The sequence below is a fragment of the Talaromyces stipitatus genome, genomic scaffold (genome assembly GCF_000003125.1).
Source record: "Talaromyces stipitatus ATCC 10500 scf_1105507295549 genomic scaffold, whole genome shotgun sequence".
Taxonomy (NCBI): domain Eukaryota; kingdom Fungi; phylum Ascomycota; class Eurotiomycetes; order Eurotiales; family Trichocomaceae; genus Talaromyces; species Talaromyces stipitatus.
This window is the reverse complement of record NW_002990117.1, coordinates 84,772-109,854: the sequence shown is the minus strand read 5'-3', so window position 1 is coordinate 109,854 and position 25,083 is coordinate 84,772. Positions and strand designations below refer to the sequence as shown.

Sequence of the window (25,083 nt, the reverse complement as noted above, 5' to 3'; positions counted from 1 at the left end):
CTGCGCGACAAGAACATATTTGGATCATTACACAGACGCTGATACTTAAGTGTACGCACTAGTACTACCTACCATGAGTGCCGGTGTGGACAGCGATTGAGTAGGTAATCGGTACTCATGAGGCTCTGGTCAACGGCTAGGTACATGTTACGTAGCTGAATGTCGGTTCGGAGTTTATTCTCGTATGCCTGCCCTGCGCGATTACGGAGGCAAGTAAATCCATAGTGGCTCAAATTTATTTAGTCTCTCGCGCCAAATACCTACGTATCGGGTTTCCTCTCACGCTTCTCGACTTTCTAATTCCGTTTTACTGTAGTGCACACCCCCTCGCCGTTGTTACTCACTGAGTTAAACATCAACGAATCTGCGGAGGGCCAATCGTTCGTTTGATTTGAAAACCTTGCAATGTATTGATTATCATAAAGCCTTACATATGTAGCATTTGCACATTTTGGTCAGTACTACCGACCAAAAGTGCCACAAACCAACATGGTTAGAGAAGTACAGTTTGAAAAAACCCCGTCTTAACACTATACGTCTACAGCTCGAAAATATGAATTAATTCTGAATATTAACGTATTATAAAGCACTAAGATAGGCGATTTAGGCTTAAAGAGGAATCCCATATTGGCCATAATCCATCGTCAAACGCGGTACAGATCCCGTCAGACATCCCCGAGAATTGAATCATGCCACCCAAGTTGTCGTGGTTATTATTCATACAAGTTTCCGTATGCATTTCGGGCAGCTGTGCGCTGTAAGTGGATACTCCATCGACATATCTTCTACGCGCGCGTTGTACTAGATCGACTTGAATGTTGGCGCCCATACGAGATCTCACAGAGATTGAATCCGGCCATGACGGCCACATGAGCTTGCTAATATAATCGATGATGTCGCATATCCTATCGAAGTGATCTCCTTTGCAAACTGAAAGAGATGAAAATATGTACCAAGTTCGACTGATCGCGTTTTTAGCTTCTGTATCATCGTCATTCCATAAATCCGATCTTCTTATGAGTTGCAACAATACAGAAGCGGCCAAATGTATGTTAGCAACGTCCGAAGAAGTCCAAATGTGCCATATATTCGATGTGGAAGGTTCTAGCATATGTAACCCATCGTAAGGCCTGTAATCTGTTGCCTTGTCTTGGCATGAGATTGCTATGAGCCGTAGAGCAGCGGTGTAAGACTTGGACAGATATGACGCGACAGAGATCCGTGAAGAGAAAGTTTTCGGGCTAACGTTTATAGTCCTCTCCTCTCTTTTCGCGTCTACTGGTCTTTCGGATCGGAGGAATGCATATGAATAAAGTCTAAGCCTGACACCAAGAAAGTGCCGTTCGACATCATCCGACCAGGTTGCTTTGTGTCTTATTTCGAATTGCTCGAGCTCCAAGTCAGCGGCTTGTATCACAGGTAGCGGATCGGATGTGAGTCCATCTGCAGTCGAGACATCCTGGCCCAGTAAGTTTGAAAATGTAGCTTCCTGGTATGCTAGGTTTAGTAGCTGCTGGAATGTCCGATTACAATAATCGTCACTGTTTAAAGCTTGCATGATTGTGTAGTCTGGTCTGATGGTGGGTGGGACTCCGAGTCTTGAACTAATGCTACAATAATTAGTCAGCAATCAGGCATGAAATATAACTGAAGGAGCGGGTAAAACTTTTGATTTACGATGAAGCAGGCGAGCCAGGTGTTCCTCATCGATGCGAGTAATTCGTGATCCAAACCGGCCTTGGCAACAAATTCATTGGAATGCTTCGGTCGATGGAAGCCAAGATGATGCGCTTTATGTGTAGCAATCCCACAGTAGGTCCACGAAGGGTCATCAATGACCGCCCCGAAGGGCATTGGCCAGACACACAGTAGTATATATGCTTGAACTAAAGGTAGCGAAGGGATCTCTCGGATAGCACTATCCGTAGCCAGTCGCCTAAGCGGCCAGTTGAGACTTTGCCGGAAGTTCTTGCATTCTTGGATAGATCTTGATGACACAGCAACCATTGCCCAAAATAATAGGGAACAGGTACCACAATCCTGTAGTACTCTTTCTTTGGACGGAAGAAATTGAAATCGGGAATGATAATATTGAAAATATCTACTAGGAGTCAGCACGGTGCCAACCACGAAACATGTAAGATAGGTGTACTCGTCCAATATTCTCATAAATAGGTCGCGAGATACCGCGATTTGCTCCAACGTTTGGACGTCTGGGATTACCGCTGAAGCCGAGCCTGGTTCGGTTCTGGAAGACTGTACATCTCGAAGTGCATCCATATTATCCGCCACTAAGGACGTATCTAAAGGGATTCTTAGACCATCCACACTGGTTGATAAGTTTTTACGGATATTGTGGATTTCTCGCTCCAGATCCTCCAGACGGCTATAATTGTTAATACACGTGCTAATCAATGCTTGTCGGGGTTGCTTGCTCACTCCCTTTTCGTGGCCCTTCTGAAAGAGGGATCAATGGAGCAGTCACGGCCAGCTCTTTGGCATCGGGAGCACGGTGCTGGGAACCTGTCTCCAGAATCGCATCGCAGCTAAGATATGCATGGTTAGTGTCACACACAGCCTAGAATATCCGCAAAGCACCTACCTTCATCTGGCGACAGTGGACACATGCCACTACTTTACGTTTCTTGTTTGGCGGGTTCATTGCATTACGAGATTGTCAAGGATTTGGAGAGCTTTTGTTTTGCCTGGTGTGTGGGTAGCTTTATTTCCTCTACTTTGATGGCAGTTGACGTGGTCTGCGGAGTTTTTAGTTTCCCGGAGATCCCTGGTGGGCTCTCCGGATCAATCGGGTTGCACGGACTGCCATTTGTACCAATCGGATCATTATGTACGCTATGGTGAGGCCCCCACTGCAACCGAGATACAGAGTGTGGAAGTCGGGGAGATAAGCCCTGATTCCTGTTAGGGCTTAGCTTCGTGCTCGTAATATATTTATATTGTATGAGAAATCAAAGCAGAAACAGAAATTCGTATTGTTGCTTTGCAATCATCACTGTTAAGTATAGGGCTGTTGACGATATCCGCCTCGGCAGATATTATTCGACCGAATATCGGCGGCGGATACGATATTTGTTGTTCTTCCCACGGCGGATACGAATAACGTAATTCACCACCGAAGCGGCACCACTACCGAGCCGGCATTTTTTCCCGAGCGCGTACGCGATATTGATTTCAAATCCCAATTTTCAAAGCCACATACAAATTATATACAAAAATCTAACTACTAATACGACTAGGGCATTGGTTAATTCTATGCCCCATAACGTTACAACCACTGCAGCGATATTGGCGGCGTACGACTGCTTGAGAAGCTGGGAGCTCCGGCTCAGCCGGAGTAGTAGTAACAGCATGGGATGCCTCAACCTGACCTTGTACGAGCGCTTGCACTTCTTCTTTAGTAACCCCTTGCTTAATAGATATTTGCTTTTTAGATTTTTGGCGCTTTTGCTTCTCTTTCTTATGTGCAGCTCGTAAATCGTAGTTCTCTTTCTGTACGAGTAAAACATCATTCGCTATCATTTCGTAGGCTTTTGACAACCGTACAACTGCCTGATTGATTTCTTGATTTTGGTTGCTTTCTGTACGCTCATTTATATGTTTATTGATTGTAGTCGACTGGCGTATAAATTGGCGTATATTTTGAGGTGTTTGTAAGCAGGATGATGCCGTATTGCTTGATCGACTTGGAGGGGGGGTTGGTGTCTTCAATCGAATATTAAGCTGTTGTATAACTCGATCTGGATTGAAAGGCACTAATCCAGTGGCTGTGAAGCTATTCCGAATAGTTTGAGCTTTATATGCCACTGTACGAGCCTGTGGAAATGCTGTTAAGAAGTCCATTTTATCAATATGATTGAAACCAAGCCTCATTCGTTGCTCAACAAGCTGCCCATAATGTCGCTTTAAAACAGCAAAACAGCCAACATCAAGAGGCTGTAAGAGATGCGAAGAATGAGGTGGCATACAGACTGGAATAATATTATTCTCAGTACATATATGGTCAAATTCTGGTGTCAAATGGCTTCCATGGCCATCAAGAATCAACATTCGATATTTTCCAACCGTACGACCATTAATATAGGGAATAAAATGGGTTTTAAGCCATTCTAATCCTATCTGATCTGTAGTCCAGCCATTATCGCTAATATTGATTCGCCAATCATCTGGAAGATCATCAAACCAGCCTTCTCGTACGTTTTTCTTTGCTTTGAAAATCACGTACGAAGGCACAGCCCATCCAGTTGAATTTGTTGCCTCAATTGCAGTCACCCATTCTCGATTTCCAGGCTGTAAAAGCTTCGGCTGAGCATATCGATCGCTTCCAGTAATAACCTTTGCAGTTGCACAGAGTCCCATAGCAAAGCTAGTCTCATCAAAGTTGAATATATCTTCTGGTAAGATGCCGTACTCAGATATAGCAGCTTGTACGCGATCAAAATGTTCTTGTATTATCTTTGGATCTTTGCATTTAGCACGTTCGTAGTTGTATTTCCTTGCGAATTTGGAATCGATCTCTGGACGGCGTTTAATCAGTTTAGTTATCCAATTTTTTCCAACTTGTGGTTTGCCATGTTGTGAAAGTATATAATTAGCCATTTCTCGTACAAGAGAATGCCGGGGGGGTAATCCACGTCGATCTAAATCAAGCACCCATTTGACAAGCGATTCCTCTTCATATTGAGTCAATTTATGGCTGTTGGCGCGTACGAGAGATCTTTGTTGAATACCATTGAGTCTATCTTGTAAAGTTGTCCGGGGGATCTCGTAAATCCTTGCAGCTTGAGCTACACGTTGAATTCGGCCATTCTGTAAATCGGAAATTGCTAATAAGATTCGTCCCTCTTGCTCATCTAAATTTTTCCGGTTTTTATTGCGAATTGGTGGCATATTGACGTGTTGAATAATATAAAATCAATATCGTGTACGCGCTCGGGAAAAAATGCCGGCTCGGTAGTGGTGCCGCTTCGGTGGTGAATTACGTTAACCCTTAAGCTATACCATCTTAGGTAAGCGCGACAGTCTAGTTAGTGTTGGATTAGCTAAGCTGATTCAACCAATCAGATAGAGGAGATTTGTCAGCCAATAATAGCGAGCCACACACGGATCCACCGAATAGGGGGTAAAAGATATCTTCCACCTGGACTGTACTTAGAGACAAGAACAAGAACAACAAGGATCAAGGATTCCCACATCTTGTGCATACATAATTTGATACGTTGAGATAAACCGCTAGAGATTGTTACATACAATCTAACATATTCGACCGCAAGTCATGCCGGCGGATACGATATCTGCCATACCACGCCGATATTCGATTTATCCGCCGTACTTTCAATCACACGGAGAGAAAACCGTACGTGATCGTGCCAATACTTAGCCAAGAGCCACAAGACCATAATTATTAGCTCAAATTGCTCTCGTAACTAATTCTATAAGTTGTCTACCTGGGTGAAAAGTATAGCATAATCAATAATATAACTAGGTGGGAACGGCCGGCAACCCTGGTTGTCTAAGAAATCCCACCTGAGATATATCTAGATATATATATCGAAGGCTGTAGTTTGTGATGAAGTATCTACTATCTACTAGTACGGTAGGTAATTTGGAAAAGTTCGTATATTAATTAATTGTTGGATTATTTAGGTGCTTCATCACTTATTACATTGACAGTAAGTTATTTCCTATATACATTATTCATCAACATCAACATCCTCATCGTTTCGGAATTCATTGAGTGTCTTCAAATTCCCAGTATATCTCTTCCTGCATTGAATAGTCTTTCTACTGGAACCTCAGAGGCTGGAATCACTAGATAATCTCTAGCAGCAGCAGCCATTCTAGGATATTTACCCTTGTTAATCCGCCACCAATTACATAACCAATTCGCATCCCATATGTCATTTATATTGACCCGAGGGCTGTTAAGATAGCGATCAATATTAGAAAGTAGAGGTTGATTGCGTAGCTGTAACCTCTTTAGTAACCGGGACTCCACATCATTATGCTCAGTGTTGTACTCTAATAGGGATTGTCCTGTAGTTGAGCTTGATTCCATAGTTACTGAATAATCACAGTGGAGGTTACCACGGAGAGCTTGAAGGATCTCCCTTCCAGTAGCTTTGTCTTCCAGTTCGTCGAGAAGGAGATCACCTTTGACGCGAGGATCCAAGATAAGGGCAGTATAGTATGTATCAGAAGCATCCATAAAGGTATAGTACTTTTTATACTTCTTCATACCTTCCTTCACAGCCAATGATATATTTTCGTCAAGATCTTGGAATCTCTCCTTGCGCTCGGATGCCTCATCGAGTAAATCATGAAGTTCATAGTAGATTAGGACTGCAAGACTAATTTGAGGTTTCTCTGACACGAACAGAGTCAACTTATTGAATTTTGAAAGGGTATTGTGGATCTGTGAGAGCCGAGACCAGTCCATTGTCTCCAGTTATTGTAGTTAATTTAGATTGAAGGTCAAGTTCTACAAGCATATCCTCAACTGCCGCAGCCAGATTCTCTCCACTATGTGGTCCTAAAAGTTCTTTGAATTTAAGAACTTTTTCTTTCTTTGATAGTCAAAACTCTCTGTAAGCCAATGGCCAATTATCCCTAGGATTAGAAGGTGGTTTTTGCTTGTCCAAATATCAAGAGATAAGACAATTGTCTTGCAAGATAATCTAAGTTCATCCTTCAACTGAGCACGTTGTATATCAAAGTCATCCATAATTTGTTGTCAGAGGGTATGCCGAGAAGTGAATGGAAGTGCGATACCTGGGATATTCAAGAAGATCTGCTGAAATTCAGGAGATTCAATTGTTGTAAAAGGTTATTTATTAATAATAATCCAGCGGAGGATGTCCTTTTATAGCTGTTGTTGGTAAGTAAGGGTTTCTTCTTTTTTTGTCCATAAGCTAGGCAGAGTTCCTTTTAGACTTTTAATAGGTTCAGTGATTGAAGTACTAGGGGGATAAATAAAATGCTTTCATAAGAGATGGAGTGTTATATTGCTAGTAGAACTCTGCTACTTTGAATCTGTTGTAACCCAGCTACAACACTTGCCAGTATCTTTGTCCACAATAGCACACTGAATATCCATATCCATTAATTTCCGTTTCTTGTGCTTCTTTATATACCACTCACGTGGAACCTCATTCTTGCTGAAGTAAGCCTAGAACCATACTTCCTTTTTAGTTATAGGTAGGAGATTTCGGGGGGTATATGAAATAATCGAAGAATCTGCAGCTGTTGAAGTTGTTAGACAGAATAATGACTGTGAGGCAGATTCTGAAGGATTTATATCAACATTAGGGATTCCAAGAGATGAATTGTATTCTGGTTGTGTAAGTGTAGATACAATCAACAATTCAGGGGATGGACTTGAAAGTCGGTCTTCAGGTAATGCTTCGTTGTCATAACCATTGTTTAATGTAAGGTAGTTTTGACATTTGCCCCGGGTTTCCATTAGATCGATAGATAGCAGATAACAGAAATAAGTCAAGTAGAAGAAGCTATATAGTATAATTGGCGAATATAATAGCTTAAGTAGCTTAAATGTAATTGATTTGATTTGATAGGCACTATTGTTGACTCGTATGTGAAGGATAAGCTGGAGAAGAGAAAGGATTTTACAGTGCAAGGTGCCGTAAACCTTTGCTATCTTAGCAAATGTGACATGTCACAATTAACTAGTCCTGTCTTGTATACGATGTGATAGTGACTATCTTGTCATAGACTCTGAGGTCAAGAAGATTGGACCTATCGAAGGGAAGTTTTTCAAAGAGCATGTGACTGATAGACGATATTGGAACTTTTCCGTACTAGTTCTAACTGGGTTAGGACAACCAAAGAAGTTTCTTAGAGTAGGGATTTTTCTGATATTCGTGCACACTATCTAAAACTTCGCTATCTGACAATCTTGATCCTTTTTATACTTACATTCTCAATGAAAATGACATCACTAAAAACCACAATCTGTGTTTAATCGAACTTTCTTGATGTAGGTTGTGAAGCTGATTTGTAATATCAATCTTGTGTTGGTATGCGAAGTCGATATAGAATCTGATTCTCGAAATTTCCTGTTGATCAATATTCATACGATTCTCTAAATCCTATTCCCAAAAGGGAATAGCGTAATTTAGTTCCAACAGACGATATTCGCGGCGGATACGAATATTGCCGATATCTTTGGCGATATTATTCGCCGTGATCTGGAAAGGCGGATACAGATATCGAATATTTATTCGACCCTTTTTGTACGGCGGATACGAATATCGAATATCACTAGATTCAGCCGATATCTGTATTCGCACCAGCCCTAGTTAAGTACTACATGATATTGCATTCAGACAGCCAGCTAGCTAATACCAGAATATAAAATCCGGATGGTCATCGCAGACTTCCTCCAAACTCAAAGCTCGTTTCGCTTGCGCCTCCTCGCTGTCCTGCTCGAGCCTCTTGCGGTCATTCAGTCGTCTTAGGTAGAACACGAACAATAACGTAAAAGCAGCCGCAACAACCATAGCCCCCAGCGAGAGTCCTTTTCCCTTGTAATAATGGGGGGCGTCGTCGAAAATTTCAGTTCCCATAAGCGCAAAACTTTGTCCGAATACCATAATAAAGCCAAGTGAGCCAGCTCTGTTCCAACGATCGGTCAGCATATGCAATAATTAATGACACTGCGATATACCTTCTTGTAAATCCTATGATATTGGAATTCATCCAACTCTGAATCAGAACCACCGCTGGGTATGTACCCATTCCGACTAAGAATGTACTCCCAAAGGACAGATCCGTAGACTCACTAACGAGCAGTAGCAGCCAGCCTATGGCCGCTAGGAGAAATGAAATTATGAGGAAGATACCTCTATTTCTCAATCTATCTGACAGGGTGCATATAGCGACAGTGAACACTCCAGTCACAACATAGATCGGGATTGTCAGTAGTTGGGTCCGTAGTGTCGAGTATCCGAGCAAATTAAGGATCACGGGCAAGAAGCTTGAGAAGGACGCGAGGCTGATATTCATGCACGAATACAAAAACGCTGCACTACTGTGTTAGTGGTGTGTATATAGGTCGTGGCTCTGACACATTACCATAAAACCAAACTTTGGGATCCTTGATCACGGCAATCAGCTGCTTCGGCTGAAGCTTGCTATGAGCTACGTTGAACGCTTCCCTAGACCTGCGCAATGCTATCTGTTGTTCTTTCACGGAGAACATCCATGTGGCCTTCTCTGGTACAGAAGGAAGCAGTATCAGGACAACAAAGCCCATGCCAATTGACATAATTCCTACAATTCCATAGTAAGCGTGCCCTGCTCCCCAGCCAAAAAAGCGGAAAATCTGAAAATGTAACGTGCTCACCTTCAATGAGGAAGATCCATCTCCAGGCTCCCCATCCGTGCTCCTCATTCAGATTATGCTCAACGCCGTAGGCTATTAGGCCATTCATGCTACCCGCGACAGCCATCATAGAGAAGAAGATGGCTCCCCGAGTTGCAAGTTCTTCTCTTCGATACCACAGCGTCAAGAACAATGGCCCAACTTGTAAGAATGCTTCAATGGCACCGATCATTAACCTGAGGCCGGCAATTACTTTCCAGGTTTTTGCTTCACAAAGCCTAAGCGCACCAGCGGTTACTTTAGATAAATTAAACATTTTGTCAACAGTCTTACATTGTAGTCCCTAAACCCCACCCTATCATTGCACCTCCTAACTGAACATTCGGTCCAATCGCTCTCAAGAAAATATCCCCAGGAATCTGGAAGACAATATAACCGATGTAAAAGAACGCGATGCAATTGCTCAGCTGACGAGGGTTGATGTGTAGCTCAGTATTCATTCCCGCAATCGCTGCATTGCTGATATCTCCTCGGTCCTGGCTAAATCAGTTCACATGGCACTGTGCGAGCCTATGCGATCATAACTCACAAGAGAAGCAAGAAAGTACATCACCGCTATGAGCGGTAACACGATCATGTCAAGTTTTAGCACAAACCGCCTTTCATCTTTGATTTCTTCGGCAGTAAGGACTGTCATTTCATGCATATCATTCCCATATATTCTGAACATCGATATTTCTTCTCTGGTATTAGCAGCTTCGATGTCCCCAACACTCGTATCGTCGGGTTTCTCCTGCGGCGGGTCCATGTTTGCGCCAAAACAGACCTCTAATAGTCAGCTGCAAGAAGATTTCTCTGCTAGAAGACGTCTCAGTATAAATTCCCCTTTTACTTGTCCGTATTAATAGAACTTTGATCATGGCTCCGCATGTTGATTTCTCGATCCTGATTTTATTTTTGATTCGGCGTCATGACCTCACACGCCAAGGGTAGTCTTCGGTAGCGATTCGGCAAGTTTGCGAAGTCGGCCCGGCGCTAGACACGCCTGCGCAAATCTAACAGACTTTATATTGACAAATCTTAGACGTAAAATCAAATGAGAGCATGTGAATTTGGTCGGAGTGTGGCACCAGTCGTTGGTCTTTAGATGCGATTGGCCTACCAGGTCGTTGTACTTCGCCAGTGTCCACAGCTTTTGGCAGCAAATGATGTACAGTGAACAAACAGCATTCGATTGCAGAATTCAACTTTCATGTTAATAGTTTACTACTATAGGCTGTTCTCTACAAGACCGGCATGGCATTGCATGGGCTGGCCACGCTACCAGGTACATCAAGTGGTTGGCTTGTTAAGAAGGAAGTCCATCTTGTTGCCTACGCTTGCACTCGACGGCCAATTCCTCCAGATTCCATAATTTGTCAATCGGTCCGATCGTCTCTAGCCCACAAGACATCCTTTTCTTCCTCCGATCGACGATTATAATCTTCGACCCAGCCAGACCGAGCTAATAGAATATCACCCCCACATTAAACTCGGTGCCCTGATCCTCTGCACACATTAATAGCTGCTCTAGGGATATACGATAGGTACTAAACGGGTCATAGGAAAGATCATTCTTCGCAGCCCATGATCGGAAGCCTGGGAGCACGCGTATTGCTTTGCGTTCGAGATCTGAAATGGGGTCAGCAAGAACCATGCTCTGATGGAGATCTTTGCTTACTACGTATTTCCCCACTGAATAGAGCTCTACGTATTGATGGCCAGTTCGTCGTCATTTGAATGCTGCTTCTTAACGAAACGATGCTTCAAAATTCCCCTGGCTGGGTTCATGGGATCTATTGGGATGTTTAGTGGAAGACTGTGAAAGTGAGAGGTTAGCAAACATTTCAGATCATAGAAGGGAGTCACGCGAACTTGAGACTTATAGTTTCCCCATAACAACCTCTGACTTGGCTAAGAGGACTATCTCTGTCCGTAACAGATTTAGAGTTCCTAGTGTATCCTCTTCACCATATAGGCCTCATGCTGAATAAGGGGGATGATTTTTATTTAGAGGAAGAGCTTCGAATGCCGGGCGTGGAGACATGGTGCATCTACCTAGATATTAGCGCAGGCCGGTAAAACTACTGCAGATGGGAATCTGTTGGAGTAAATGAGGAGAACTATATAGATAATTTATGTGAGCATTTCCGTATGTTATGACAAGTTTCATAGTTGTAAATTATAAGGTCTACTGTATTGTAAGTTCATAAATGAGGCATGGAAATTACTGTCAAATCAAGAACAATCAATTTCTTAAACATATTCCCGGAGCCTACATACAACGCACCATATCCTCGCAGCTGAAGATTGTAAATAGTTGATTGTGGTGCGAACAGTTGACGCTGTCGGGCCGACCCGGCTCGAAACCGAATTCGGCCTGTACTCCTCAATCCAAAGCGAAAAAAAAAATGCATACAGGATTAATATCCTCATTTTCCGGGCTTCTAATGGTGTACCTGGTATATAAACATACGTATGAATGCGCCGTGTAGCCTTTTTTGTTGCTAAAATTTCATTTGCTCATAACGTCCACAATTCATTGATACCGGACAGAAAATCCAATACACACGCTGCAATCCCTTGTTCAGGAATTTCAAAGATGAAAGACGAATTGAGAATTCTGACCCCGATTGGCATGCTGGGATATGGCTTCAGCGAAGAGTTGTTCTGGTCTGCACTCGAGGATGGCGTTGACGCGGTCATTCTCGACAGTGGCTCGACAGATAGTGGGCCATCAAAGCTCGCTCTGGGTACTACAACCGTCTCTCGCAAGTCGTATGAGCGTGACCTGAGCGTTCTTGTTGCCGCATGTCATTTTTACAAGGTGCCGCTGCTTATTGGTATGACATGTCCATTATTGATTGCTCGGTCCCTAGTATGCTATTATACCTAGGTCTATAGGCTCTTGCGTTGACTCCCAAGCAGGTTCAGCAGGTGGCGATGGTGCAAACTCTCATGTAGATTTGCTAGTCGAAATCATTGAGGCATGCATTGCGCGAGAAGGATATCGTACTATGGAAATTGTTCGAATATACTCTGAAGTAGGCAAGGATATTGTGACTAAAAACTGGAAGGATGGCTTAGTGACTCCTTGTACACCTGCTGTGCCGGAACTCCAGATTTCAGACATTAATGACGCTACACGGATCGTCGCACAGATGGGCGTGGAGCCGTTTCTCAAGGCCATGAATGAGAACCCTGACTTTGACATTATTATAGGAGGAAGAGCATATGACCCAGCGCCTTACGCCGCGTTCTGCGTATGGAAAGGGTTTACCGACCTGGGAATTGCCTACCACATGGGAAAGGTCATGGAGTGCGGTGCATTATGTGCAGAGCCGAAGAGTAAGGAGGCATTGGCGATTGTTAGGAGCGATAGCTTTGACATTAGACCTTTGGACTTAGGAGCAAGATGCACGAAAGTTTCAGTCGCCGCCCACTCGCTGTATGAGAAGAACCGCCCTGACATTTTGGTCGGCCCTGGAGGAGTTCTGGATTTGACCCCTACCGCATTTGAGGAGCTGCCGGACCAGAGGACTGTTCGCGTTCGAGGATCAGTGTTCATTCCAGGGCCACGGTATACCGTCAAACTGGAGGCTGCGAGACTTAAAGGCTATCGCAGTGCGTTTATTGGCGGCTTCCGCGACCCATTCCTAGTTCCGCAAATAGACGACTTTATCCAACGGGGAAAAGAGCGACTGAAAGAAATGATAACATTTCCTTTCAAATTTGAGGCGCACATTTATGGTAGAGGTGCTGTCATGAAGTCTTTGGAACCCGATACCGACATGACACCCAAGGAAGTCTGCCTGGTAGGAGAGGCATGGGCAGAGACGCAAGAACAAGCAGCTTTCGTCACAAGCATCGCAAGAGTTTGGTGCATGCATGGGGCTTACCCTAATCAGATTGCCACTTCTGGTAACTTTGCTATGCCCTTCTCGCCATTTGATATTCCCCTTGGGCCGTACTCGGAATTCTGCATGTATCATATTATGCCAGTTTCAGATCCGACTTCTCTGTTTGCAATAACAGCTCATAGTGTTTTGGGATTGGATACTGCGAAAGCCCGTAGTCGTCCCACTCCTTCTTCAATAACTGGGAAGAATAGTACCAATGAAGCAAAGAGTGCCACTTCTCAAAAACCCACCACGACAAATGCGCTAGGACAACCTCCATGGTCCAAGTTCACCTACCTCGGATCGCTAGCTAGTGTCCTTCGAAGCAAAAATGCAGGGCCATATGAGACTACGTTTGACGTCATGTTTCCTGACCAAAAAACCTACGACCGAGTCAAGGAATCAAACGTCTTAACTTCCGAGACCATATCAAGTCTATACAACATCCCTCCAGAGGAAGTGCTCGTCAGTATGTGGTGGGAACCTGCCCTAGCATTCAAAGCGACGATCAAACGACCGACTGTAAGTGCCAGTTTTGGAGAAACAGATACGCACGGGAGCGCTCAGCATGCACCTTTGATGTACTTACAAATCCCGAAACCTTAACCGGAAGGTGCGACATAATCTCGTCTCCTGGTGCCACAACTCTTGGGAATAACGCATACCGATTTGATTCTGTTAGGCCTATTTGCGATTCCTAATTCCACAATAAGATGAACTTTCTGTCCTTTTTGTTAAGTAGAAAGTTGCACTGGTCTGTCACCATGCCCAGGTACTCGTTCATTTATGTCGTTTGGATAGCCCGGATACTGCTTATCTCTAATAGCACCTAGAGTTAATTTTTGATATTAAATTCCAAACTCTTACGTATTGTATTGGCACAAAGCTAATTTCGGTACGCACATCTTCCCCATCGAGCCATATCCACTGCAGTCCAAAATTAAGGCCTTTTTTCCCCAAGCTCTATCCCAGTTATAATAGAATGGCACGGCAGCATTTAGTTTTGATGTTCTATAATAAGATATCATGTGAAATCTGATTATAAAATAACTATAGCATCCTGATGATACGTTGCTACACGGTTGGTAGTCAATACGAGGTATGCAGCAGTTAAAAGTCATGAAACTATAACTATATCTTGGTAGCTGTCGACTGAATAATATTAGTGTGTGTGTGGGTGCGCTTCTGCACATGTGCACACAAGTAGCTTAGTAACCAATTGGTAAAGTCATATTATTCTGATTGTCTGTCTCTTCTAGCTATTTGACCTCTGTGTGTGTGTGTGTGTGTGTGTGTGTCATTATTTTACGGCCGTAGGCCGTGAGATTTATATATATAATATATATATCTCACTGCCTACCCATTCCCTATTGGGACAAAGGCCGCCAGGGGGTAAGCCCTGGGTGTCAAGATCTAGTTACAAAAATGTGACTCTTTGGCGCTCTTACATGGCTGCCGTGGTCAGATATATGGTCTGTATCAAGTACAGATAGACTGTTGCTGCCCGCTGCAGTGGTCCACCTACGCCCCATGACCCAGCTCACCCGTTCATACTGATAGAATTTTGAGAGAAAGGAGAAACAAAAGGAAAATAAAGAAATATGCCAAGCTATTGTGGTTCGCTTAGCTTAGATGCTAAGATGGGGGGCGACGAGGGCAAATATCCTCGAAAAATTGTGTCTCGGAGAACCAGGCAGCTAATTGAATAGCACCCTTGGGAGTGCCTAGAAGGAATGGAATGACTTCCGAGAGATTCCCGGGGAACCGGGGGGCTTTCCTTTTTGCAATCTGGCAGAAGATGAAGTGGATTGGTGACTTTCTTGTTCCGCACCGGCACGAGAGATGGGCATCTTGATGGTTAAACCGTTCATGGTAGTCCGCAAAGTCTCCATGCTTGGATCGAGCTGCAAGGATGCGGCCTAGTAAGGGGTGAGGGAGCTTAAGCTCTTCTGGGCGTCTAGGGAAGGTCGTTATCTCGAGGTCTTGGTAGGCCTGCGGGGCGGCTGATTGCCAGTGGGTTTGGGCCTTTAAGAAATCGTGTGATTTAGTGTGCCGCTTAAGAGCTGCATATGACCACGGGAGAGAAGAGGAGGGAGTTTTATTGGCGCCTTCTTTGGCGGCCTGGTCCGCTGCCTCATTTCCAGGAATGTCAGCGTGTCCAGGGACCCAGCGGATTCGAATTGAGCCACGTTCGGTTTGTGGGAGCCTTCTGCGGGTTGGCCAGGTGTCAGCCAGTGTACGGAATTCCTCAAAGACTGCTTGTGAGGAGCCTGTGGTCGAGGATAGGAGGTGAATCGCAACTTCTAGGTTGTCGAGACAAATCCATAGATTGGACGCGCGTTGGGCTGTTGGATGTGCCGCTGCGGCTTCCAACCCGGCACGGGCTGCTTCTGCTTCTGCATCAAAGACCTCTTTATTAGGCCCTAGGGGGAAGGAGTGGCGCAGGATCTGGGAGTTAGCCTGGAAGCCGACAAAGCCTCCGCCGGTCTGTCCACTATCCAGTTTAGATCCATCTGAGTAGATGATAATGTCGTTTTCAGGGATGGATTGTAAGAATATTTGGAAGTTGTCTGCTGCTTGTTCTTTTGTACGGCCTTCTGGGGCCCCAACCCGCGTGAGAGCTGCTTCTCTAGATTCTTGAATCGTCCAGGGTGGGTGTAGTGTGTGTGTGTGTGTGTGTGTGTGTATATTTAACGGCCGTGGTTCGTGACTCGCACGCTTCCCACCGATCCCTACTGGGATATAGGCCGCCGAGGGGTAAACCTCGGGCTTCAGGTCCTATCAGATTTATATACAAATAAGAGACTCTTTAGCGCATTTCCATAGCTGCTGTGGTCTTAAAGGGAGGTCCACTTGGAGTGGGTTTTGGTTATTTGCCAGCTGCAATGGTCCACCTATACTCCATGACCCATAGTTCTGCCACCATCATACTTAAGCAGTGAGTTTGAAAAGAAAAAGGAAAGAAGGAAAGAAGGAAAGAAAGAAAGAACGAAGGAAAAGAGAGATATAAGGGGAAAGTAGGGCTGACTTAGCTAGGTGCTAAGGAGAGGTTGGCGAGGACAGATATCCTCATAGAAATGGGTCTCTGCTAGCCATGTGGCTAGTTTTTGTGTTCCTTTTGCAGTGTCTAAAGAAAAGAGATGACTTCAGAAGGGGCTGCTATGATATGGCCAAGGTTAAGTTGGTTGAGTTGAAGCTCTTTAGGGCGTTTAGGAGATGTAGTTATTTCTAGATCTTAGTATGTCTGTGGTGCTACAGTCTGCCACTGGGTCTGAGCATCAGAAAGAGTTTGAGTCTTGGCGTATCTTTTTAGCGAGGCATATGAGGACTTATATGGAGAGGGGGGGATAGAGACAGCTCCTTCCTTGGCAGCAAGCCGATGCTGGCCGGATTGCCTGTGGGTTGGACTCCACTAAGCCTGAAGTGATTGGTTCATGATTTTGGGCCTAGGACCATGGTCTTAGACCCTACTCGAACCCAGTCCCGGCGTCCCGAATCGAGCCGGGCTCTCAGGCCATCTCGGACATGTGCTCGTGTTCTTGCATCCATAGTGGATTTAGGTTTATAGTCCTGAACCCACCCGTATCCTCGCCCAACCTTCCCATCACAGTCCCCGTTCAAGGAACATTATCCTGTATTATAGTTAGTCCTAGCACTGTACGGGAACTAGGTATTTTAGCCCCGGTCCGCGTCAGTTATAGAAATCAGATCCTGGGAAGCCATTCCCAGGAAGATTTATACAATACTATGGGAATCCTAGGTCTTTAGCCGTTCTGTGTAACTGATCTTGGGATGAATTAGAAAATGGGTTGAACAATATAGATTCCATAGGTATCTGGGAATTCTATCCTACGATCTTGAAGTCTAACGTGCTAGAAGAAGATGATCAGCAGCTTCACCTTAACACATACTCTTGACATACTGCATACGGGCTAGAGCAGTCGGATAGTGATCAGCGTTTGCTTCTAACTTGTTCTTCATATCGATTAACCACGATTCAAACTTTAGATCCTTTCCATCAACAAAAATCTGACTATCGGGAAGCTTGGTTGATTTCTTCTGACTGGTCATCACTATTGAGATAGTTCCTTCACATCCCTAGTATTCCATTATCTTAAGATGTGCCTGGAGGTTGTCATGTTTGTTAATAAGTTCCCTCATCGCGTAGTATTGAAGGTCGGTACGCTTTCAGAGATGCTTAAGCTCTCCACGCGCTTTGTTGGAGAGTACATAGTCATTCTATGCTGGGGCCTTATCAGCTCTTATCTCTAGACAGGTAAACTGGTCACAGAGTCCTATAAAAAAGGCCTTGGGATGGCGCTTAAAGAGCATTCGGAACATTAGGAAATTTAATCCTTTGGCGAATTCTACTCTGTTAACCTCATCTATTAGGAGGTTATGCATATCATTCATGTTGATAGTGAGGTGTCTAGTGTGCTGACGTCCACTCGATAGCCCAGCCATATTATCTTCTAGCTGACCTACGCTCGGTGCTCTGTCACTTTCATCAACATCTAGAACTAACTCTGCATCCTCTGGTTTGGGGGAGTTAGATGCTTGTGCTCTATCACTATTATAACCATATACCGATCAAGGCATCTTGACGCGTCACGGTGATATAGAAAAATATGAAAAATAAATAAGAGAAAAGAAAGGAGACCCCTGCTCGAGCTTGATGACGAGGTCATACGCTTTGCGAGCTTACAGAGTTGCTAGGAAAGGAAGGGGAAAAAGAGGAAAAGAAGGGCTCTCTTGATCAGAGCGTTAAATGCTGAGGAGGTCCGCTTTGCTGATGTACAAGAGAAGAAGAAGAAAAGGGTGATGCTTATTATTATGTGATGCTGGCCAATACCTTGCATTTGTTGCTAACTAGGTGAGCCTATCTATGAAGAATAACAAGCATGAAGAAGGAAAGAAGAAAAAAACACAGCGCCCCTCTACGCACAGCTCCTTCATATGATCCTTTGTGTGGACGGAACTTCCCAATACAGTACCGCTCCCAATATAGCATTGCTTAGGGCTCAAGCCCTATCTTGAGATAGCGGGAAAAGCCTCCTAGGATGACACTGTACGGAAAGCTCCGTCGCCAAGCCGTAGAGCTGTCAAGCCGCAGGGCTGGCTGTCACACTAAGTACTATCTCAAGACACTAAACTGCTAGGTTATAGTTAATATTAATACAGGCATGGGCAAGCATACATCACCTAGTTTACTAGTTCTATCCAGCCTTCTACTGCCTTAGTCACTACTTGACCACAAGTCTTTAGCTCAGCTATGACGAAAATCAGTCAAATTAACAAGGAGCTGGATTAGAATGCAGCCTTTCAGCTTGATGACAGGGACTTCGGCGAATCAAGCGATGACGAGGACTTGGGCTCGGGCTTGGATTCTGACCCTGATGTCGAGACTGATCACAAGTCATCTGATAATAAGAAAGATAACAGTTACGTAGAATCTACAAATGTAAGAGAGTGGGTAGAGGGCGTGATAATGAGATACGAATATAGCTTCGATTTTCAAGGTAGGGTACGATTCGTAAGGTAGCTATTTGCTACCTTCTGAATCCTATTCGAATCGTAGCTAAATACATAGCCGAGCCGTAACGTAATTCACCACCGAAGCGGCACCACTACCGAGCCGGCATTTTTTCCCGAGCGCGTACACGATATTGATTTTATATTATTCAACACGTCAATATGCCACCAATTCGCAATAAAAACCGGAAAAATTTAGATGAGCAAGAGGGACGAATCTTATTAGCAATTTCCGATTTACAGAATGGCCGAATTCAACGTGTAGCTCAAGCTGCAAGGATTTACGAGATCCCCCGGACAACTTTACAAGATAGACTCAATGGTATTCAACAAAGATCTCTCGTACGCGCCAACAGCCATAAATTGACTCAATATGAAGAGGAATCGCTTGTCAAATGGGTGCTTGATTTAGATCGACGTGGATTACCCCCCCGGCATTCTCTTGTACGAGAAATGGCTAATTATATACTTTCACAACATGGCAAACCACAAGTTGGAAAAAATTGGATAACTAAACTGATTAAACGCCGTCCAGAGATCGATTCCAAATTCGCAAGGAAATACAACTACGAACGTGCTAAATGCAAAGATCCAAAGATAATACAAGAACATTTTGATCGCGTACAAGCTGCTATATCTGAGTACGGCATCTTACCAGAAGATATATTCAACTTTGATGAGACTAGCTTTGCTATGGGACTCTGTGCAACTGCAAAGGTTATTACTGGAAGCGATCGATATGCTCAGCCGAAGCTTTTACAGCCTGGAAATCGAGAATGGGTGACTGCAATTGAGGCAACAAATTCAACTGGATGGGCTGTGCCTTCGTACGTGATTTTCAAAGCAAAGAAAAACGTACGAGAAGGCTGGTTTGATGATCTTCCAGATGATTGGCGAATCAATATTAGCGATAATGGCTGGACTACAGATCAGATAGGATTAGAATGGCTTAAAACCCATTTTATTCCCTATATTAATGGTCGTACGGTTGGAAAATATCGAATGTTGATTCTTGATGGCCATGGAAGCCATTTGACACCAGAATTTGACCATATATGTACTGAGAATAATATTATTCCAGTCTGTATGCCACCTCATTCTTCGCATCTCTTACAGCCTCTTGATGTTGGCTGTTTTGCTGTTTTAAAGCGACATTATGGGCAGCTTGTTGAGCAACGAATGAGGCTTGGTTTCAATCATATTGATAAAATGGACTTCTTAACAGCATTTCCACAGGCTCGTACAGTGGCATATAAAGCTCAAACTATTCGGAATAGCTTCACAGCCACTGGATTAGTGCCTTTCAATCCAGATCGAGTTATACAACAGCTTAATATTCGATTGAAGACACCAACCCCCCCTCCAAGTCGATCAAGCAATACGGCATCATCCTGCTTACAAACACCTCAAAATATACGCCAATTTATACGCCAGTCGACTACAATCAATAAACATATAAATGAGCGTACAGAAAGCAACCAAAATCAAGAAATCAATCAGGCAGTTGTACGGTTGTCAAAAGCCTACGAAATGATAGCGAATGATGTTTTACTCGTACAGAAAGAGAACTACGATTTACGAGCTGCACATAAGAAAGAGAAGCAAAAGCGCCAAAAATCTAAAAAGCAAATATCTATTAAGCAAGGGGTTACTAAAGAAGAAGTGCAAGCGCTCGTACAAGGTCAGGTTGAGGCATCCCATGCTGTTACTACTACTCCGGCTGAGCCGGAGCTCCCAGCTTCTCAAGCAGTCGTACGCCGCCAATATCGCTGCAGTGGTTGTAACGTTATGGGGCATAGAATTAACCAATGCCCTAGTCGTATTAGTAGTTAGATTTTTGTATATAATTTGTATGTGGCTTTGAAAATTGGGATTTGAAATCAATATCGCGTACGCGCTCGGGAAAAAATGCCGGCTCGGTAGTGGTGCCGCTTCGGTGGTGAATTACGTTAGTGCGGTTCGGGTAATGACTAAGCAGCCGGAATTGACCACGTGATCCAGCTTCCGTGGTGAAGTTATCCCCGATTCTAAGTTCTCCGCCTTACAACAAAGGAACAGAGAGAGAAGTTGTGTAGGTGATAGAAACGGTATATGTCGGAACGTGAATATCAAACTCTACGCGTTTCGGCACCGGACTACTTAGTCTCACGTGGCACGTGCGTGCCGCGTGTATATCTAACTAGCTATCCCCCCCCCCGTTCCCCCTCGTTCTTGAAAAAAATCTGACAAAGTCAGCTCTTCACAATTGCCTTCACTGACCGTCACATTACAATTATTTATATCAAACAGTCAGAGGCTCAAATTCCTCAACCCTCTCTACCACCTAGCCCCCTGGAGTGCGGCCTTTGACGCGTCTCAACGCGTCCGGCAACACCATGGCGCGTAAAGGCCCCGGTACAGACGGCCCTCTACAGACAGCCCTACTGGAATCCACGTCTACAGCCACGACAAGAGCTTCTGAAGGACAGAAGATCTTTAGCCTTATAGCTGCATTTCTTGATAAACACCGCAGCCAAACCACCGGCCTTGCCCCTCACCTACTGAGAGCCCTCACCACTCTAAGTGATGACCTCGCCACAGTAGCTCAACAACATTTCAACGCCTATATCAGCGGTATCTCGACAACCTCTATTCTACCTGCCCTGTCCCCTTCCTCTTCCCTTTCCTCTACCCCAAATTCCTTACCCCCTTCACCCCCTCCCTCACGTCCCCCCTCAGGTCTTGAACAGTCAACTTATGCGACTATTACTTAATATGCCTCGGTCAAATCAACTCCCATTACTTACTCTAAAGCCCCTGTTAAAAAGCCTATGCCTCTGGTGAAACAACCCCTTCCTGACAACCGGCTCTTCGTACGCCTCCCAGCTGACCATGCAGCTAGAAAAATGGAAGCCTACACTATCTATTCTAGCCTACAGTCTTAACTAAACTCAAATAGTGCAGCACTAAAAGAAGTTCAAGCCACAAAGACTGGTTTTGCACTATGTCCCTTATCTCCAGAAGCCCTCCTAGCCCTTGAGGCCTAAAAGGAGATTATCTCTGCATTCTTTGTTAACTGCCAGATAGAACGCAGCTCCTAATGGGTCTCATACCGAGTCACCAATGTGCCAAGGAAAATTGGCCAAATCTTGGATGGCCGATACTCTTTAATCCCTGTCAACCCTACACTACTATCCTCAGAAATTAGTGAAACTACAGGGCTCAAGCCTATATCTATTAGTAAGACCGCTACCAGTGCTGCCAACCCTAATACTCTTTCCTCAAGCTGGTTTGTTAACTTCCCAGAAGGCACGAAATCATCACTGCCTATCCAGCTACATCTTTTTGACACTATTACCAACGCTCATCATCTCTCTAAAAAAACAACAGTCATCCAATGCACACGATGCTAGAAATAGCATAACGCACGATCCTGTGCCCGCCCCTCTCAATGCCGGCTCTATGGCTCTTCTAAGCACACTGAAGAAGGTCATGTTAACCACTGTACAGCCCTAGAGCCTCATCAGTGCCCTCCTAGATGTCTACACTGCCACGGACCACACCCAGCCAATTCCCTAGAATGCCTCCTGCGCCCTAAAGGAAACACTAAATATACTAAAACTCAACAAACAGAGATCTGCAAATCCTGCGCCACAAACCTTGCAAAAGCTCGAACTAAAGGAGGATGCAGCTCTCAGCTTTCCATAAGCATACAAGAAACACCTATAGCACTAGACGAGATGCCAACTCAGCCCCCAATCCAAGAGACTATCTCTCCTTTCCGTTCAGTAACCCCTCCACCTCACGCCCCAACAGAAGATCCCCCAATTATAGCTCGCGCAGTCCACTTTACTACCCCTCAATCACAAAATTGGTTCGCCTCTCTTCTCAAACGGGAACTATGATCTATCACTATCTAACTCAAAAGGCGCCTCTTAAAATTCTACAGTTAAATATAGGGCACGCGCTAGATGCACATGAAATAGCTCTCACATTGGCATACACAAGCGACATTGATATTATCCTAATCCAAGAACCATATATATTTAAAGATCTTAGCCGACAGATTACAAAAAAACACCCATTATATGAATGCTTCTCCCTAACTGACAATTAGGCAATAAGTGGCCGACCATGAGTCCTCACCTATGTCCAAAAGAAGAAAGGCATTTAGACCTCCCAGCTGCGCCTCTTCACAACTGACACTAAAGAGGCCTTAGATCTCCTGTTCCTCTAGATTTTTTCGCCTATAGGAAAGTCTACTCTGATAGTCAACATCTATAATGCCCCAGCAGACTCCATCAGAGCAGGTGAAGCCGCAAAAGCTCTTATAACCCTGCCAGAGGCGTATCTCCCTCAAGCAACAATACTCGCAGGCGATCTCAACCTATTATACAATAGATGGCAGCCCTCGCTACATTGTAGCCCCACACCTTTTGCAGAGCCATTTATTAACTGGCTGGACCTCCAGGGCCTAGTACTCATCTCTGACATAGACTGTCCCACACATGAAAGGGGTAACGTGTTAGACCTCAGTTTTGCCTCAAGCCCTCTGGCACTTGCGGGAGCTAAATCTAGCATAGCGAGCCACTTAGATGCAACCTCAGACCATCAACCACTAATCACTACTGTACCATGGGATCAGAGGTACAAGGAAACAGCTCAGAAACTGAGATTTAACATACTAGACCACACCTGCTTCCTCTCGCTCCTCGCCTCTAATCTTGCTAGTATCGAGTGCTCAACCATGACAGAAGAAGATCTTGATGCCCTCGCTGAAAAACTAACATCTGCAATTCAAGGAGCATATAGAGGCTCTGCCAAGAGAACCCTGACACAAGGTATAAGATAACCATGGTGGAATGAAGACTGCAAGAAAGCTTTACACAATTACCGCTTAGGCCTCTACTCAAAGACAGACTTCCGCAGGATAACTAGATGGTCTCAACGACAATTTTGGCGAGATAAGCTCTCTACGGTAATACAAATGAAGGATGTCTTTGATATGAGTAAATAGCATAAGTCCACAGGCACCTTCCAAAGCCCTCCACTGAAGGATCCACTGAGATCCAACAGCTTCCCAGCAGTTACTATACACGAGAAACGAGATATACTAGTCCAGAATCTTCTCCAAAACTCGGCTGAGGTAGGAGACATACCTCTGGACTCCCCAACAGTCCCTTCCACTAGTCTCTACTTCCCAGATATATCGATGCTACAAGTGGAGGAGTCAGTACTTCAGGCAGGAAACACAGCCCCTGGCGCAGATAAAATCCCAACCTGCATACTCAAAGTAGCATGGCCTCTAATCAAAGATAAGGTACTAATGCTATACCAAGGGTGCCTAAAGATTGGTTATCACCCTAAATGCTTTCAACATGCAATTTTAGCGATTATCTAGAAACCAAAGAAGACTGATTGGTCCTCATCCAGATCATATAGGCCAATTGCTCTCCTCTTAGTCCTTGGCAAAGGACTTGAGCGCTTAGTGGCACAAAATATGGCATGGATCTCTATTCACTACAAAGTACTGGCAAGGCAACAGTTTGGGGCTCTCCCACTAAGATCTGCAATTGATCTAACTACGTGCCTAACACATGATGTTGAGCAAGCACTAAATCAAGGCATGACTGCCTCGCTTCTTACCCTAGATGTCAAAGGCGCATTTGACGCCGTGCTCCCTGGCAGACTAATCCGCAGACTACGCGAGCAGGGCTGGCCTACCAATCTTGTTCTCTGGATTGCCTCTTTCGCAACTGGGAGATCAGTTCAGATCCAACTCAATGGAGAGATTGGCCCCCCAACAGATATTATCTGCGGCCTACCACAAGGATCCCCAGTCTCTGGTATTCTTTTCATGCTCTACATAGCGTCTCTATTCCGCCTAGGAAACCCAAGGAACAGATTTAGCTATGCAGATGATGCAGCTGACCTAGCGATCTCCCCATCGCTTGCCACTAACTGCCAAGCCTTATTAAACTCTCTTCAAGAAGCACTCAACTGGGGCGCCGCAGAGGGCATCACATTCACATCAGATAAATATAAGCTCCTTCACTTCTCCCAACATAAAGCAGACCAGGATCCTACCTGCACACCTTCAGTAAAAGCTAGATCCATTACAGTATCAGAAAATACTAAACGGCTATATCTACATTGGCTAGGAATCCTTTATGATAAAAAGCTAACATTTAAATAGCACATTAATGAAACAGCATCTAAAGCCCTCACTATGGCTAATGCCCTTCGCTCCCTAGGGAATACTATTTGAGGAGT

General features: G+C 44.5%; 9 protein-coding genes across 9 annotated transcripts, besides 12 other annotated features; 5 read left to right on the top strand and 4 right to left on the bottom strand.

Moving 5' to 3' along the window:
- Positions 1-569: 569 nt before the first annotated feature.
- Positions 570-4,908, bottom strand: TSTA_009180 (pogo transposable element, putative; the record flags this gene model as incomplete). The annotated part of the gene is made up of 8 exons (XM_002482982.1): positions 570-1,610; positions 1,667-2,386; positions 2,440-2,546; positions 2,603-2,644; positions 2,736-2,870; positions 3,037-3,147; positions 3,243-3,271; positions 3,294-4,908. 8 exons carry the CDS (start codon positions 4,906-4,908, stop codon positions 590-592), a joined length of 3,780 nt encoding a protein of 1,259 aa, XP_002483027.1. The 3' UTR covers positions 570-589.
- Positions 3,448-4,863: a mobile genetic element.
- An 802-nt stretch (positions 4,909-5,710) lies between the features above and the next one.
- Positions 5,711-6,454: a mobile genetic element.
- Positions 5,762-6,457, bottom strand: TSTA_009170 (uncharacterized protein; the record flags this gene model as incomplete). The annotated part of the gene is made up of 2 exons (XM_002482981.1): positions 5,762-6,368; positions 6,396-6,457. The coding sequence occupies 2 exons, from the start codon at positions 6,455-6,457 to the stop codon at positions 5,762-5,764; spliced, it is 669 nt and encodes a 222-aa protein (XP_002483026.1).
- Positions 6,453-6,578: a mobile genetic element.
- A 2-nt stretch (positions 6,579-6,580) lies between these two features.
- Positions 6,581-6,880: a mobile genetic element.
- A 1,495-nt stretch (positions 6,881-8,375) lies between these two features.
- TSTA_009160 (pantothenate transporter, putative) lies at positions 8,376-10,283 on the bottom strand (the record flags this gene model as incomplete). The annotated part of the gene is made up of 6 exons (XM_002482980.1): positions 9,951-10,283; positions 9,695-9,897; positions 9,383-9,639; positions 9,112-9,309; positions 8,705-9,059; positions 8,376-8,652 (listed from the first exon to the last, which is right to left on the bottom strand). The coding sequence occupies exons 1-6, from the start codon at positions 10,167-10,169 to the stop codon at positions 8,376-8,378; spliced, it is 1,509 nt and encodes a 502-aa protein (XP_002483025.1). The 5' UTR covers positions 10,170-10,283.
- A 1,719-nt stretch (positions 10,284-12,002) lies between these two features.
- Positions 12,003-13,905, top strand: TSTA_009150 (uncharacterized protein; the record flags this gene model as incomplete). The annotated part of the gene is made up of 2 exons (XM_002482979.1): positions 12,003-12,243; positions 12,305-13,905. The coding sequence occupies 2 exons, from the start codon at positions 12,003-12,005 to the stop codon at positions 13,903-13,905; spliced, it is 1,842 nt and encodes a 613-aa protein (XP_002483024.1).
- A 665-nt stretch (positions 13,906-14,570) lies between these two features.
- Positions 14,571-14,597: a microsatellite.
- Positions 14,598-14,624: 27 nt separating this feature from the next.
- Positions 14,625-14,647: a sequence feature (AT_rich).
- A 287-nt stretch (positions 14,648-14,934) lies between these two features.
- TSTA_009140 (uncharacterized protein) lies at positions 14,935-16,211 on the bottom strand (the record flags this gene model as incomplete). Its single annotated transcript, XM_002482978.1, has 2 exons — positions 14,935-16,077; positions 16,200-16,211. The coding sequence occupies 2 exons, from the start codon at positions 16,209-16,211 to the stop codon at positions 14,935-14,937; spliced, it is 1,155 nt and encodes a 384-aa protein (XP_002483023.1).
- Positions 15,091-15,951: a mobile genetic element.
- Positions 15,960-15,985: a microsatellite.
- A 36-nt stretch (positions 16,212-16,247) lies between the features above and the next one.
- Positions 16,248-16,297: a microsatellite.
- A 2,696-nt stretch (positions 16,298-18,993) lies between these two features.
- Positions 18,994-20,740, top strand: TSTA_009130 (pogo transposable element, putative; the record flags this gene model as incomplete). The annotated part of the gene is made up of 2 exons (XM_002482977.1): positions 18,994-19,888; positions 19,913-20,740. The coding sequence occupies 2 exons, from the start codon at positions 18,994-18,996 to the stop codon at positions 20,662-20,664; spliced, it is 1,647 nt and encodes a 548-aa protein (XP_002483022.1). The 3' UTR covers positions 20,665-20,740.
- Positions 19,039-20,454: a mobile genetic element.
- Positions 20,741-21,206: 466 nt separating the features above from the next.
- On the top strand, positions 21,207-21,857 carry TSTA_009120 (uncharacterized protein; the record flags this gene model as incomplete). The annotated part of the gene is made up of 2 exons (XM_002482976.1): positions 21,207-21,475; positions 21,770-21,857. 2 exons carry the CDS (start codon positions 21,207-21,209, stop codon positions 21,855-21,857), a joined length of 357 nt encoding a protein of 118 aa, XP_002483021.1.
- Positions 21,468-21,547: a sequence feature (G-rich).
- Positions 21,858-22,828: 971 nt separating the features above from the next.
- Positions 22,829-25,083: part of a mobile genetic element that runs on past the window's edge.
- TSTA_009110 (uncharacterized protein) lies at positions 23,236-24,130 on the top strand (the record flags this gene model as incomplete). The annotated part of the gene is made up of 3 exons (XM_002482975.1): positions 23,236-23,651; positions 23,679-23,819; positions 23,841-24,130. Coding segments are annotated over 3 exons (847 nt in total), but the record flags the coding sequence as incomplete, so codon positions are not given.
- Positions 24,311-25,078, top strand: TSTA_009100 (reverse transcriptase, putative; the record flags this gene model as incomplete). The annotated part of the gene is made up of 2 exons (XM_002482974.1): positions 24,311-24,910; positions 25,007-25,078. 2 exons carry the CDS (start codon positions 24,311-24,313, stop codon positions 25,076-25,078), a joined length of 672 nt encoding a protein of 223 aa, XP_002483019.1.